Here is a 17,267-nt window from a genome sequence, read left to right as displayed (position 1 = left end):
GGTGGAGGAGAGGGTGTGTCTCCTTGTGTGTGTGTGTGTGTGTGTGTGTGTGTGTGTGTGTGTGTGAGGTACAGCAGCTTCCTGTTCTTAGAGGTGGTACTTCATAACCCTTCTGTCCCAGGCAGATCCCTTGCAGTGGTTCTCAATTTTCTGGCCCTTTAAATACAGTTCCTCATGTTGTGACCCAACCATAAAATTATTTTTGTTGCTACTTCATAATTGTAATGTTGCTACTGTTATGAATCATAATGTAAATATCTGATATGCAGGATGGTCTTAGGTGACCCCTGTGAAAGGGTCGTTCGACCGCCAAAGGGGTCACGACCCACAGGTTGAGAGCTGCTGGGCTAGGGCTTATGGATTGTGTTTTTGAAGTGAGCCTACCTGATCTGCAGAATGATGAATTTGCATTTAGAAAATTCAAGCTAATTACTAAGGATATTCATGGCAAAAACGGCCTGACTAATTTCCTGTGGATGGCTCTTACCTGTGACAAAATGTACTTGCCTCACCCCTAGAGTGCTGGGGAGCGCGATGGCGCTCCTCCTGTCTTTCGCCAAAAGTGCCGGGAGCACTATCAAAGCTTCGAAATGGCGTCCAGTTCTAAGTCTGCTTTTATTAGTGATGATGCTATTGCTAAATATGTCAATGTGGTAAAGGTTTCCTTAAGTTTTTGAATATGTAACTTCATTTACTTGCGATTCATAATTTTTTTCCTAAACTGCTGTAAAATCAGCAAAAAAGCCTTGGCAATTTTAGCATAGTTCCTAGGATATTGGTTGGCACTCAAAGGGTTCATGGGCAAAAAATGGCAGACCATGATTGAAGCTCATGTTGATGTCAAGACTACCGATGGTTATTTCCTTCTTCTATTCTGTGTGGGTTTTCCTAAAAAAAAGCAGCAATCAGATTTGGAAGACCTCCTGTGCTCAGCATCAACAGGTCCACCAAATCTAGAAGATGATGGAAATCATGACCCAAGAGGTGCAGACAAGGACTTTGAAAGAAGTGGTCAATAAATTGATTCTAGATAGTATTGGAAAAGACATAGAAAACACTTGCCAATCTAATTATCTGTTCTGTGATGTTTTTGTTAGAAAAATTAAGAACTTGGACAACTGAGGCCTTAGTACATGAGGGATCCTGGTCAATAAGCAACATGGGGAAGGAGAGGAACCAGGGTGAGGGGGCCACCAAGCACAAGGCACTGATGCCCACCTTCAGCTGGGAGGAAATTCAGAAGCACAATCTTGTGCACCAAGTGACTCATCATCGACCACAAGGTCTACAACATCACCAAATGATCCAGCTGGCACCCGGGGAGGCCACCAGGTCATTGGGCACTACACAGGGGAAGATGCTACAGATGCCTTCTGCACCTTCACCGTGAACTTGATTTTGTGTGCAAGTTCATGAAGCCCCTGCTGATTGGTGAGCTGGCCCCAGAGGAACCCAGCCAGGACCGGGGCAAGAACTCCCAGATCACCAAGGACTTCCAGGCCCTGAAGAAGACTGCTGAGGACATGACCTGTTCAAGAGCAACCATCTTTTCTTCCTCCTCCTCCTGGCCCACCATCATCATGGAGAGCATTGCTTGGTTCACCATCTTTTACTTCGGCAATGGCTGGATCCCAACCGTCATCACACCCTTTGTCCTTGCTACCTCTCAGGCCCAAGCTGGCTGGCTGCAACATGATTACAGCCACCTCTCTGTCTGAAAGAAGTCCATGTAGAACCACATCATCGATAAGTTCATCATTGGCCACTTAAAGGGTGCCTCTCCCAACTGGTGAGGCATCACGCCAAATCCAACATTTTTCAGAAGGATCCAGATGTGAACATGCTGCACACGTTCGTCCTGGGTGAATGGCAGCCCATTGAATATGACAAGAAGAAGCTGAAATACCTGCCCTACAACCACTAGCATGAGTACTTCTTTCTGATTGGGCCGGGCCTTAGCCAGTTTGGCTCAGTGGATAGAGCATTGGCCTGTGGACTGAAGGGTCCCGAGTTCGATTCTAGTCAAGAGCACATGCCCGGGTTGTGGGCTTGATCCCCAGTAGGGGGCATGCAGAAGGCAGCTGATCAATGATTCTCTCTCATCACTGATGTTTCAATCTCTCCCTCTCCCTTCCTCTCTGAAATCAATAAAAAAAATCCTATCTAATAAAAGCGTAATATGCAGATAGACCCATGAACCAGGAGGTCCCGGTTCAGTTCCTGGTGAGGGCACATGCCTGGGTTTCGGGCTCGATCCCCAGTGGGGAGCATGCAGGAGGCATCTGATCAGTGATTCTCTCTCATCATTGATGTTTCTACCTCTCTTCCTCTCCCTTCTTCTCTGAAATAAAAAATATATTTAAAAAGAGAGTCACGGAAGGGCTAAGATAAGCTCTCTACATATCTCTAGCTGACTGAGAAACTATCTGCATGTTCAAGAGAGACCCAAGAGAGCCTGATAAAAAGCAAAAATCAAGGGAGAGCCCTAACTGGTTTGGCTCAGTGGATAGAGCGTCGGCCTGTGGACTCAAGGGTCCCAGGTTCGATTCCGGTCAAGGGCATGTACCTTGGTTTCGGGCACATCCCTAGTAGGAGGTGTGCAGGAGGCAGCTGATCGATGTTTCTAGCTCTCTACCCTCTCCCTTCCTCTCTGTAAAAAAATAAAAATAAAAAAATCAGTAAAATATATTAAAAAAACAACTAGGGAGATTTAAGAATTGGCTGAAATTTTGAATGCATGCCTCTAGCAGTACACAGATGGATTAGTTAGAGCAGTGGTTTGCAACCTTGGCTGCACATTAGAATCACCTGGAAATCTTTTTAAAATCTTGATTTCTGGGCCTCATCCTCCGGAAATTCTGTTTCTTTGTTATGGGGTGAGGCCACAACATTAGTAACAAAGAAACAGAATTTCCAGAGGATGAGGCCCAGAAATCAGGATTTTAAAAAGATTCCCAGGTGATTCTAATGTGCAGCCAAGATTGAGAACCACTGAGTTAGAGGGTGAAGCTTTATAAGCTTCAGGTGTTTGACCTCTACCAAAACCATTGGCTGACTGCTAAACTATGCAGATACTTAAGGTGATACCTAGAAACCCAGGCTAAAGTAAAAATAAGAATTAAAAAGAAAACTGAGCAGAGACATCAATGGAATCATACTGTGTGTGTGTAAGAGAGAGAGAGAGGAGAGAGAGAGAGAGAGATAGTTAGTTTAAGTACAGGGAAGTTACTAAAAATAACAGCCCTTCAGAAAAATAAAACAGAATCCAGAGTTGCTTCAATATGTTATCTAAAATTTCTAGTTTGTAACCAGATGTTATAAGACATGCAAAAAAGTATCAAGAAAGTGTGACCCATGCTCAGGGGAAAAATAATAATCAACATAAATGAATTCTGAGTGGACTCACCTGTTAGACTTAGCAAACACTTCAAAGGAACTGTTAAAATATGTTTAAAAATTAAAAGAATCTGTGTTCAAAGATTTAAAGGAAAATGAGATAATAATTACACAACAAAGAATGGTTCTAACCACTTTTTTTTTCTAACCACTTTTATTCAGCATTGTACTGGAGGTCCTAGCCAATGTGATAATGCAAGAAAGTGAAAGAAATACAATTTGGAAATGAAGAAAAAAAAACTGCCTTTATTCACAGATGAAATAATCATGTACCTAGAAAAATTCCAGTGGATGTACATAAAAGCTACTGGAATTAAGTGAATTTGGCAAGGTTGCAGAAATATAAGATCAATATACAAAAATCAATTGTGTTTATATATTAGCAATGAATAATTGAGAATTAAAGTTTTAAAATGTATTATAACATCCACAAAACATGAAATAGTTTTATAGAAAACTATAAAGCATTGCTGAGAGAAAATAAAGAATTAAATAAATGGAGAGAGATATACGATTGTAATGGGTTAAATAGTGTTCCTCCCAAAATCATGTACACCTGAAACCTCAGTATATGTCTTTATTTGGAACTAGGTTTTTTGCAGGTATAATTTGTTAAGGCTCTTGAGATGAAATCACCCTGTATTTAGAGTGCGCCCTAAATCCAGTGACTGGCATCTTTATAAGAAAAAGGAGAGGGAAATTTGGACCCACAGAGACACAAGAAAGAAGGCCAGGTGAAAATGGAGACAGAGATTGGAATTATGTTGCCAGAAGCTAAAGAATGCTAAGAGCCTCTGGGAGCTGGAAGAGGCACAGAGGGAGATTTCAGAGGAAATGTGGCCATGCTTTTTGTACTTCTAGCCTTTACCAGTATGAGAGAATTAATTTCTGTTGTTTTAACTCACCAAGTTTGTGGTAACTTGTTCTGGCAGCCCTAGGAAACTAATACAATCATGTTCATGTTCATGGGTTGGGAATGATTAAAATTATTTGAAAGTGAACAATAAAATTGGAGGGCTTAAATTATCTAACATTAAGACTTACTATAAAGCTACAGTAATCAAAACAGTGGTATTAGTATAAACTAAATCAATGAAACAGAATAGAATCCAGAAATAGACTCACACAAATAAGGTCAGTTGATGTGCCAAGGCAATTCAGTGGGGAAAGAATACTGTTTTCAGTACACGGTATTGGAATAATTGGATAATGGTAAGGAAAAACATGAACCTTGACCCTTACCTCACATCACACATAAAAAATAAGCTTAAAATGGAACATAGACCTAAATTTAAGAGCGAAAACCATAAAACTTGTAGAAGAAAACACAGGAGAACATTTTTGTGATCTTGAATGAATGAATGAGTCACTAAAAGCATGAAACAAAAAAGAAAAAATGATAAACTGGAGCTCATCAAGATTATAAACGTTTGTTATTTAAAAGATGCTACCAAGATATATGAAAAGTCAAGCTACAATCTGGGAAAACATATTTACAAATTAATTGCCGAACAAAGGACTTATTTGTGGGATATATAAAGAGTTCTTTATAACTCAGTTAGAAAACTAGTATTATGAACAGATTGTCCAAAGAAGTTATACAGATGTCCAACAAATACATGAAAAGATGCTCAACATCATTAATCATTAGGAAAATGCAAATTAAAACCACAATAAGATGCTACTATATACCTTAATAATGGCTAAAATTAAAAAGACTTCCTGCCCTGCCGAGTGCTAGGTTGGTGGAGCATTCTATGAACCAAGGGGTTGCCAGTTCCATTCCCAATCAGGGCATGTGCCTAGGTCAGTGATGGCGAACCTATGACACACGTGTCAGAGGTGACACGCGAACTCATTTTTTTGGTTGATTTTTCTTTGTTAAATGGCATTTAAATATATAAAATAAATATCAAAAATATAAGTCTTTGTTTTACTATGGTTGCAAATATCAAAAAATTTCTATATGTGACACGGCACCAGAGTTAAGTTAGGGTTTTTCAAAATGCTGACACGCCGAGCTAAAAAGGTTCGCCATCACTGGCCTAGGTTGTGGATTTGATCCCTGGTCAGGGTACATGCAGAGGACGGCCGATCAGTGTTTCTCTCTCACATTGATGTTTCTCTTTCTCTCTCTCTTTCTTCCTCTTTCTAAGCATGTCCTCTGGTGAGGATTACAATTTTAAAAAGACTTCCTACACCAAATTTTGGCAAGGTTGTAGAAAACTGGAATGCTCACACTGGTGGCAGGACTATATAATGATACAAAACTTTGGAAAATTGTTTGGCAGTTGTGTTTTTTTTTTAATCGAAAGGTATATCTTCCATATGACCAGGCAGTCTACTCATAGATATTTATCCAAGAGAAAATAAAGTATATGTTCACACAAAGCCTTGTAGAGGAATATTTATAACAGTTCAATTTGTAGTAGCCAAAAACTGGAATCAAATCCATTGTTCATCTGTTGGTGAATGAATCAGACAGAATGCTACTCAGCAGTCATAAGAAAAGAATTATTAATACACATAGCAACATGGGTAAAGAGCAAAATAATTTTGCTGAGTGAAAGAAGCTATACTGTGTGATTCCATTTATATAAAAATCTAGGAAATGCAAACTAATCTATAGTGACAGGAAGCAGATCAGTGGTTGTTTGGGGAAGAGGGAGGGAAGAGAAGGGGTTACAAAGGAGCATAAGGAATCTTTGGATGTGATGGATATGTTCATTATCCTATTGTGGTGATGGCCTCAGGTGTACACACATGTCAAAATTTACCTAATTGTAGACTTTAAATATGTTCAGTTTATTGTGTTTCAGTTATACCTTACTAAAGTTGTAAAAAATTGAACAAAGATTTAAATAAACTTAACCAAAGAAAATATATGACTGGCCAATAAACACATGAAAATATGTTCAACCTCATTAGTCATTAGGAAAGTGCAAAATAAGTCATAGTGAGATACCGTTGGAGTAACAAGAAATAAAAAGATGAATTCCAAATATTGGTGAAGTTGTAGAGCAACTGGAACTCTCATACATTTTTGGGTGGAAATGCAAAATGGTACAGCCACTTTGGATAACAGTTCACTGTTTCTTATAAAGTTAAACATAACACTTATATGTAACTAGCAATACATACTTCTAAATATTTACCCAAAATAAATCAAAACATGTTTACAGAAACATTTGTATTGAAATATTAATATCACCTTTGTTTATAAGAACTGAAAACAACTTAAATCTATGAATAGATGAATGGATAAGGACATTTTGATATCTCTATAATGGTATATTACTAATAAAAAGGAATGAACTAGTGATATGCACAATTATTGCTGAATCTTTAAAACATGTTGCATGAGCCCTAACCGGTTTGGCTCAGTGGATAGAGCATTGGCCTGCGGACTCAAGGGTCCTGGGTTCGATTCCGGTCAAGGGCATGTACCTTGGTTACGGGCACATCCCCAGTGGGGAGTGTGCAGGAGGCAGCTGATCGATGTTTCTCTCTCATCGATGTTTCTAACTCTCTATCCCTCTCCCTTCCTCTCTGTAAAAAATCAATAAAATATATTTTAAAAAAATAAAATAAAACATGTTGCATGAAAACAGCCAAAAACAAAAATAGTATTTATAAGATTTTTTAAAAATATGAAATATAAGAAAGCCAAACTAGTAAAAGGTGACAGAAAACAAATCAGTGGCTGCCTGAGCCTAAGGATTGAGGCAGGAATTTGCTGCAGAGGGGCAAAAACCAACTTTTGGGGCTGATAGAAATGTTCTCTCTTGATTACAGTTACATGGGTGTATACACTTTTCAAAACTCATTGACCTATACACTTTAAATGTGTGCTGTTAATTATATGTAAATTATACTTCAGTTAAGTTGATTTTTAAAAAAATATATTTTATTGATTTTTTTACAGAGAGGAAGGGAGAGGGATAGAGAGTTAGAAACATCAATGAGAGAGAAACATTGATCAGCTGCCTCTTGCACACCCCCTCCTGGGGATGTGCCCGCAACCAAGGTACATGCTCTTGACCGGAATCGAACCCGGGACCCTTCAGTCCGCAGGCCAACGCTCTATCCACTGAGCCAAACCGGTTAGGGCCAGTTAAGTTGATTTTTTAAAAAATCCATACCACCACCTTTGTTTAGGCACTCATCATTTCTCATTTGGATGAATACGGTACTCTGCTAAGTAGTATTCCTGCAGTTGTCTTCTTTAAACTCATATACTGGGCAGCAACCTGAATGATCCATTTAAAACAAAGCTGAACTTGTCACTTCCCTGCATACAACCCTTTAATTGCTCACCCTTAACTGGCTCATTAAAATAGCATATTCTGTCTTCTTTAGTCTGGCCCTTGACTATCCTTTTTGACTCATTTTCCATTACTTCCTGCCTTTCTTTTTGCTTATGATTCTCAGTTCCCAATACACACCATGTTAACCTCATTTCTTGTACCTGTACTCATCTCTCACCTCAGATTTTTGTCTAGTTTTACCTTTTAAAACTCAGATCAGGACTCTCCTCCTCCAGATAGCATGCATGCATGTATGTATGTATGTATGTATTTATTTATAAATTTTTTTTATTGATTTCAGAGAGGAAGGGAGGGGAAGAGATAGATAGAAACATCATTGATGAGAAAGAATCATTGATCAGTTGCCTCCTGCACATCCCACACTGGGGATCGAGCCCTCAATCTGGGCATGTGTCCTGACTGGAGAATTGAATTGTGACTTCCTGGTTCGTAGGTCAACGCTCAACCACTGACCCACACCGGCTGAGCCAGAGAGCCTTTATTTTAAACATCCTTCTTTACATGTTCCCTTTCAGAGTTAAATGCTCTCAGATTATGTTTCTTTGGTTCATCATAACTTTTATAAATATATTTACCATTTTGGCTTACTATGTTTTAAGTTCTCTCTCCCCCGTTAGATTGTGTACTTTTGACTACAGTGATTATGTTATATTTATATTTTGGATCCAGAAGGTCTGTTTCATAATAGGTACTTAATAAGTATATGTAGAAAGATTGAGTATAAATGTTAAGTGAGAAAAGAAGATAAAAGTACTATACATAGTATGATTATTGCTATTTTGTTGTAAGTAAAACTCTTTGCATAGAAAAAAGACTAGGAAGATTTATATCATCATTTAACACTTTAGTTTGGATGGTGAGATTAGTTTCTTTAATATTTTTGACAGCTTTGCATTAAAAACATTTAATGTGCAATTATTTTATGAGACATAACCTAAAACACAGGCTGTATAACTTTGCCTACTCAACTGAATTTTTGCATTTCTTTAGGTCCACAAGACAGTTACAATTTCCAATCCCTTAACCACAGATCTGGCTGGGGAGATTCCTGTTTGGTCAAAGACTGTATCAGTCCAACTTGAGACGTCAGAGGATCTGGGTACTACGTCTAGCACTCAGCAAGTAGAAAACCCTGGGATAACCCAGATTGCTATCCCTCTGCCAGTGACTCCCTCCTACAGTTATGCTACCCCTACCCCACACACCTCTTTCCAGAGCACCTCCGCACCATTTCCAGGTGAGGCCCTTTGCTTCTGCCCATGGAGATAGGATGGGAAAGTAGAACATTTGATCAAAATGTTCCCTTTTAGTGGAAAGAAAGGAGGGAAGCATGCCTTTTAATTCTGTAGGTTAGAGAAAAAATAATCCTGTAAGTATCCCTGTAATCATAGGATTGGGGGCTCTCGGTCCTTTTCTCAACAGGCCCCAACCTATGGGAGTTTATGAAGCTCATTTTCTCAGAGCCAGATTCCACTGTGCCTGGGACTTAAAGGCATAAAATTCAATTAAGTAATGTTCAAGGAATCAAGCAAGCAGAGGCCACTGGGAAGAAACAGTTGGATCTGTGCACCTATTTGCCTTCTGTATAGCTGAGTGTAGGCCAGATATTTATCTCTGATTTTGACAGCATCTTTATTTTCTTAAAGCAACCCATAGGAAGATTTATACTTAGAATATTGCCTGAACAAGTCTGTGCTTCATAAATGCTGCTCTAAGGTATTAGCAGGAAATGGTTAATCAAGGAAACCAAGTTGATCTTCAACTCCCAAAAAAGTCAAAAGGGTGAAGCAAAGCCAGTAAAAATGATTCTTTGCCAAATTTTAATTTCCAAGGGTCTTTTTAAATTGTAAATAATGTAAAAATTTGGGTTTTAATCTTGTGGCACTAAAGTAACCTTTTTATTCAGACAAAATGCCTGTAATTTTTGGTATAATTGTGAAAGGTTTGGGCTGTATTGCATTTTTGTCCATTATACTTTCTCTGAGCATAGCGATTTCTTTCTTTTCTTTTTTTGAGAGTCACTTCAGAGAATTCTATTTCCACCTCCTGGGGTGTCTAAATGGTGAAGCTTCCATATTGGAAGTTTTATTTCTCCCAATGCATGCAGTGTTCCCAAGCAGACAGATAAATTTCAAATTTCATATTTGTCTAGGAAGCTTTCTCACGTTTAGTCTTGAAATGTAGGTGGACTAGCCAGTTATTTGATTTAAGCTCTCTAGTTCTAAGGTCCCATACCAAATGAACAGTTATTGGCAGAGAAATAAGATTAATATAATCAGTGTTTCTCAACAGCCTGTAAATATTTTGGGCTGTTACAACTATGGAGAAGGGGGTGCTGCTGACATCTGGTGGGTAGAGGCCAGTGATCCTGCTAGACATCTTAGAATACACAGGACACAATTTTCCCCACAACAAAGAATTATCTGGTCCAAAGTGTCAAAGTTGAGAAATCATAACATGTATGAAATAGCTGGTGAATAGTATAAAAGACAGTATATAGCTATTAACTGATGTGGTGTTCAAAAAATGCTAAAGTAGTTCAAGAAGTAGATCAGTTTGAACTGAAATGGTCTGGGAAAATTTCTTGGAGAGAAGAGTGGCTTTGAACTAAAAGCAAAGTACTGTATTTAGAATAAAGAAAACTCACACCCCAGTTGAATTCCCGAAGAGTAGACTTCAATACCCTGACTGTGTGGCTCAGTTGTTTGACTGTTGTCCCATGCACAGAAAGGTCACTAGTTTGATTCCTGTTCGGGGCACATACCCAGGTTGTGGGTTCAACCCCAGTTGGAGTGCAACCAATCCATGTTTCTCTCTGACATTGATGTTTCTCTCCCTCTCCCTCACCCTTCCTCTCTCTCTAAAATAAATACATACTTTTTTTTTTTTAAAGAGTAGACTTCAATGGGAACACAAGACGGAAAATGAATATAACTAGAGACAGAATTGGGTAGAAAGCATGAGATGGTATAATTAGAGGATAATGATTCTCTAGTACCAGGTTATGAATTTGGCCTTAAACATGGTGGGGTGGGCATCTTGAGTAGGAGAGTAACATGGTGGGTGAATATTTTAGAAAAACTAATGATGTTGGGTATTTTAGGAAAACAGAATGGATTAGAGTGGGGAGAGCTAACAGAAGGAAGAATAGTGAAGATTCTTGCAAGTTGGAATGGAAATAAATCTGGCTTTGTGATTGACACATGCTTTTCTTCTAGAAACTTCATATCTATTTTTTAATTGACTTGAGAGAGAGAAAGAAACGTTGATTTGTTGTCCCACTTATTTATGCATTCATTGATTGATTCTTGCATGTGCCCTGACCGGGGATTGAACCCACAAGCTTGGAGTATCAGGATGATGTGCCAACCAACTGAGCTACCTGGCCAGGGCCTTCATACATTTTTTTTTTAATATATATTTTATTGATTTTCCACAGAGAGGAAGGGAGAGGGATAGAGAGTTAGAAACATCAATGAGAGAGAAACATTGATCAGCTGCCTCCTGCACACCCCCTACTGGGGATGTGCTTGCAACCAAGGTACATGCCCTTGACCGGAATCGAACCTGGGACCCTTCAGTCCGCAGGCCGACGCTCTATCCACTGAGCCAAACTGGTTAGGGCCATATATGTATTTTATTTAGAAAATTATTTATTAGCATGAAGATGATTCTTGAAACAGTTAAGCTCTGTTTATTGAGCTCTATACAAACAGAGCTTAAAGGTAGACCACAGTTAAAATACAGTGTAGAAAAACTTAGAGAAAAGAAGAAAAGTAGAATAATATGGTGTGATAGCAAAGTTTTAATATATAGAGGCAGTCAGCAGTATTAGATGCCACGGAAGTGAAGGATGAGGGTGGAGAAAGCTGTTTGATCTGCCATGAAGCAGTTTGTTAATGGCCTCAGAAGATCCTGTTCAGTGGAAAAGTGGAGGCAGAATCAAATTTCAGGCAATTAGAATGGATAAATAATGAAGATATGAAGGCAGTAGCTGAATATTGTTTATCAAAGAAATTTGGCCACAAAAGGAAGGATAGAAATGAGATAGCTTGGGTCTAATTTCTTTTTTTTTTAATATATATTTTTATTGATTTCAGAGAGGAAGGGAGAGGGAGAGGGAGATGAGAGAGAATCATTGATTGGCTGCCTCCTACATGCTCCCCACTGGGGACCGAGCCGGTAATCATTGATTGGCTGCCTCCTACACGCTCCCCACTGGGGACCGAGCCGGGAACCGGGGCATGTGCCCTGACCGGGAATCGAACCATGACCTCCTGGTTCATAGGTCGATGCTCAACCACTGAGCCACACTGGCTGAGCGAGTCTAATTTCTTATCTCTTGTATATTTTCTTTGTTTGCAGTTATAAAGAAACTGGTCATATCTGCTGGAGAGAATGTCCAGATGACCCTGCCTAAGAATGCAGTCCAGTTAAATGCATATGTTCTCCAAGAGCCACTTGAAGGTAGTAAAACATCCCCTTACATTTGGGTAATGTTTTAATTTATAATGAAATGTTTTAATTTATAATGTTGTAATTTATAATCTACATATCTTAACTCATTTACTCACTGCATCAATCCTGTGAGAATAGGATATAGCATGCATGTGCACAAATATATATGTGATACGTGAGGCGATATAACAATGTTTGAGATCATAGGCTTTAATGTCGGGCTTGGATTCAAATCCCAACTCAGCTGATCATTAGCTGAATGATTTTAAGCAAGTTATTAGTTTCTCTAATTTCTATTTCTTTCTCAGTAAAATCAGATGATTTCTACATCATTAGGTTACTTTAAGGGCAAAATTAAATGGTATATAAGACATCCACTTCCGTGCCTAGCATATAGCTGATGCTCATTAAAGGTGGTATTATACCAAAAGAGGAAGAAACTGAAGCTTAGGTTGATCTCTTTATTTTGGCCAAACAACTAGAAAATAGCAGGTATAAAACCTACAGAGAAGTTATTCAAGACTACTGCTACTGTAAATTTGTTACTTAAAAAAAAAAAAGACAGGTCCAATATAATACATAAAACTCAAATTTATAAAATACATAAATTAAGGGATGATTAATTCATTGTTTAAGGAAACTTTTATAATATGAACATCACTTTCACCTTTGAAATATACATTAATATACCAAGGTTTGACTTATAAACACATACATATTCTCTTAAGACTGTCTATGACATGAAGTGAACACACTGTGATGGAACATGATTGCATTGGGTCTGTATTACTGTCATTTATAAGATTAGTCAAGTAGAATGCCATACTCGATTCAGGAAGGGGTACTTCCATTTTAGGTATACACATTTCCAGTACAGTATTTCTACTTTCTGGGCCTCATATCAAATCCAGAACGTAAATGCCCTCCCTCTCTGTTGTATATTTCTGTCCTCAAATTGAGTTTTCCTTGTCAAGTCATTCCACCTTCCTCTAGAGAAGTTTTTTGTATTTTTTTTATCCTCACCCAAGGTTATACTTACTGACTTTAGAGAGAGGGGAAAGGAGGGAGTGAGGGAAGAGAGAGAGAAACATCAATGTGAGCGTGAACATCTATCGGTTGCCTTCCCACAACCTTTCAGTGTACAGGAGCATGCTCCAACCAAATGAGCCACACCAGCCAGAGTAAAGAAGCTTTTTTCTCTCCTCCTCTGGTGCTAAGATGAATGGGTTTGATGGTCTTTGAAGGTGATGGTGAGGAAAGAACTGCCTTGAGCTGCCATTGCTTCCACTCTTTGGTGAAAGATATACTAGGCTGTACTGTATTTTCTTTTCTAACCTGTTTGCATGTACATTTCTGTGGGTTAATATTGCCTTGTATTTCAGTATTGTAAAGCACATCAGTTCAGAAAGAGATTCTTTTCAACTCTACATTCCCCAGGTTCTTCAGCCTTTAATCAGATACATAAAGTGGATGTTTCAAACTTTCAAAGGGTGGGGACAGTGAGGGTAGGACCAGCTATGCCTGCTCATCATCCCCCTTCTGTGGCAGCCCCTGACGCACCTCTAAAGATCCCTCCAGGGTTTGGAGGCACAGTTTTGAAAACCACTGCCCTAAATTATTAAAACCAGCAATCTAACAGACCTATACTTAGTCATTCCTACCCTTGGATAAATTTCTGGCTGTAAGGCATAATTCATCCCCTGAGCTTTTCTGTCCTAGGATTATTGTCCTTTTTGGAAATTTGTGTTGTTAGCCACATATATTATAAAATTGTCAGTTCCCAAACTAGTGTGGGTCCAGTTTCTGTGTGGAAAAATATGTTCAACTACAGTTGAAAGAAATGTCATCTCCTACACCAATTCTTCTTCTACTGCTTCCTCCCTGCTCCTTATCTAGCCCAGCTTCTCCGTGCACATTTGTGTGGGCTGACAACTGGCCAAAAGAAAAGTAGTGTTTTGGAGAGGAAGGTGGAGTAATAGATCTTGTATCTCAGGCTTATAAAAGAATATCTGGTCTTAAGATGAAGGCTATCTTAGAATTAAGTTCTATGTGTTAACTTTAACTTTTGAACTTGTGAAATAAGAAAAAGATGAGCATTCTCTGCTAAGCATTTGAGATTTCTTATGTTTCCTTTTATTTTTTACTTTGGGGTGTAACTTAAACTAAACCTTCCTACCAAATCCCACTCTTTCCTAGCCAGACATGCATTTTGTTCCCCAAAATTTAAGACCACTTTAACTGGGGATGGATTCCATTTAGATAATGGCATTCTATCTTTGCCTCACCCAGTCATATAGTCTGAGCTACAAATGAGAACCATTTAATGCTTCATTTGATCTTAATTAACTTCAGTGGGGCTGTTTAAGTGGGCCATCCTCTGCCATCTTCTGCAGTGTTATTTCGCTCAGCTGGAATGAAGCAGCTCTTTTAACTCACCAGGGTGTGATGACCTCAGTGAGTCGAGCATTGTTAGCATTCTGTAAAAAGCTATTTTTGAAACATGTTATTTAGAAGTTATTGCTTTTCTTTGTTGCAAAAGAAATTTTACAAGAAAATGGCCTTTGTTTCCAATGAGTTCGTCTATAGTGGCTGGTAGGGCATGCATTTTCTTTGGCATGCCACACCAAGAGAAACCTGGTATTTTGGGGGAGGGTTGGTACTGATATGAGGCAGTATTGAGCATTGCTGGGAGAAACTGGAAGAATCCCTGACTATGGCTGAGTTAGCAGAACATACCCTTTCTTTCAACAGAATGTTTGGTTTCCCTATAGGTTTTGGAGTGAAATCTTAAAAACTAAGGTCTTGTCAAGGTTTAGAAGAGATTTGTTACTGGCAGGCTGTGTGGCTGCCCTCTTTGTGTGTAGGTGTGTGTTTTGATGATTTTTGTAACTGTCCTTCCATAGGAGAAACCTACACCTACGACTGGCAGCTGATTACTCACCCTAAAGACTACAGTGGAGAAATGGAAGGGAAACATTCTCAGATCCTCAAACTATCCAAGGTGAATTCATATCCTGTTATTTGCAGGACCGGGTTAGAGGTGTTGACCATTTAAAACAGTTTATAATATAGAATTTTTTTCTGTCAACACTTAAGTTGGAAATAATGTTTCAGAAGTGAATCCTTCAAAAATCTTGACTGACTGACATCCAGTATTTGTTAGTATGTGATTCTCAAATTTTCATTTATGATGAAAAGACTGTATAAGCATGGTGGTGATAGCTTTTGAGTGCAAATATATGCTCAACTGCTTTTAAGGGTAACATAAGAATTTTAGAATTTGGGAAATAAGGTAAGCTATTTGTGGCCACATGACTGTAAATTGGCTCAGTCATTTTTTTTAGACTCTGTAGTTATTAAGAGCCATAAAATTTACATATTCTTTAGTCAAGCAATTAACTTCCTTCCTTCCTTACTCCCTTCCTTCTTTTCTTTCTTCCTTCCTTAACAACTGTTTATTGTACACTAGTTATGTGGCAGGCATTGTTACCAGTGAGTTAATTTACCAGAGATACTGACTGAAGACAAGTAATTATAACATGGGATTCACTAGGTCAGTGTAGGGGATGTTGAAACCCTGGAGAGTCAAAGTAGATTTTTTAGAGTTTGTCTAGTCGGGTCATGAAAGGTTTCTAACTTAACTGGATAAAGGGTAGAGTGATAATACTATAAGCAGGGGAGGTAATATGTCCACTGGGCCAAATATTAGACAGAAAATGTGGGAAAAAGAATTATATGTGGTTCAGCCTTACTAGACCCTGTGGCACAAGTAAGTTGGGGAGATACAGAGGCCAGATTGCACAGAGCCTTTGTAAGGACTTTGAATCTTGTCCAGAGGGAACATGGAGCCTTTGAAAGATTTCAAGCAAGAGAAAGACATGTTCATATTTTCAGTTTGGAAAGATCACCCTGACCACAGATTGGAGGAGATAAGACTCAAACCAGGGAGACCATTGAGGAATCTGTTGACAAATGTAGGTGTGAAATGATAATAGCTTGAGTAAAAAAAACCTAAATAAATAAAAATTTAAAACCACTTATTGAGTTCATACCATATGCTAGAAACAGTACTTTTATGCAATTATTTTAATATTCATAACACCCCCAAGATGTAGATATTAATATATGTTTTATAAATTGTAAAATGAAAAATTGGAAAAATAAAGTGGTTTGGTCAAAGTTTACAAAACTATTAAATGGTACTTTTGAACAGGAACTTTCTGTCTCTAAAGCCCTCCCCCCAGTGCTTTTAACAACTGTGCTATGATGAATGGTTAACAACTAAGGTGATGGCAGTGTGAATGGAGAAGTGATTGGATTAGAGAAATATTATGAGGTTGACTTGATGATAAGACTTGATGATCAATTAATTGGGTGAAGGTGTTGAGAAGTCTAGGATAATTCTAGCCTTTGACTTAGGCATGTTGGTGAATATTGGTGTGAATATGGTGATATTCACTGAAATGAGCACAGAAAGAGGAACAGGTTTATAAGAGATTTGTAGATGATTAATTCATTTTTGAACAGAGTGAGTTTGAGTAACTCACTCTGTTAGTAAACATTTGAGTGCAGGTGTCCAACAAAGGGTAAGGGATTGGAGATCTGGGCTAGAGAGATAAATTTACACACCAACTTCAAATAGATGACAATTGAAGCCATGGTAATAGATGAGATCATCCAGAGAGTGTAGAATGAAGAAATAAATGGTCTGTGATTGGAATGTTAGGGAACACCGTCATTAAGGGAAAGAGGAGATTGAAGAAAATGAGGAGTGGGCAGGGAAGTGAAAGCCAGGGAAGGGAGAGCATTACAAAAAGAAGGAAGTGGTCAAAAACGCTATATGCAGTCAGTTAGCATTTACCCAAAGAAGGTAATTCAAAAGAAAGAAAACCTATTTGCCCAAAGGATGTCATAATAATCCTATATAAGAGAGGAATATGCTAATTAGCCATTACACCCTGAGGCATAACGACCAAGCGTGTCACAACCACATCACGGATCAGCAGGAGGGTGGACCAGTGAGGTACAAGCGGGCTGCAGAGAGCTACAGGAGGGGGCAGGGCAGCAAGCTATAAGGGGGGGAAG

The 17,267-nt window shown here is 38.6% G+C and overlaps 1 protein-coding gene and 1 pseudogene across 7 annotated transcripts in view; both read left to right on the top strand.

The window, feature by feature from the left end:
• KIAA0319L (KIAA0319-like ortholog) overlaps positions 1–17,267 on the top strand; it is a 109,334-nt gene that overhangs the window by 61,452 nt on the left and 30,615 nt on the right. For 6 of the 7 annotated variants that reach the window (XM_014541525.1, XM_005868569.2, XM_014541524.1 and 3 more), the window contains exons 4-6: positions 8,715–8,961; positions 12,090–12,191; positions 15,086–15,183. In XM_014541525.1, the coding sequence (XP_014397011.1) occupies positions 8,715–8,961; positions 12,090–12,191; positions 15,086–15,183 (447 nt within the window). The remainder of the gene's footprint in view (positions 1–8,714; positions 8,962–12,089; positions 12,192–15,085; positions 15,184–17,267) is intronic. The other variant, XM_014541526.1, reaches the window with a different exon arrangement.
• LOC102260111 lies at positions 1,110–6,237 on the top strand (annotated as a pseudogene).

Source organism: Myotis brandtii, unplaced genomic scaffold (genome assembly GCF_000412655.1).
Source record: "Myotis brandtii unplaced genomic scaffold, ASM41265v1 scaffold274, whole genome shotgun sequence".
NCBI classification, from domain to species: Eukaryota; Metazoa; Chordata; class Mammalia; order Chiroptera; family Vespertilionidae; genus Myotis; species Myotis brandtii.
This window is presented reverse-complemented; position numbering and strand designations above follow the sequence as displayed.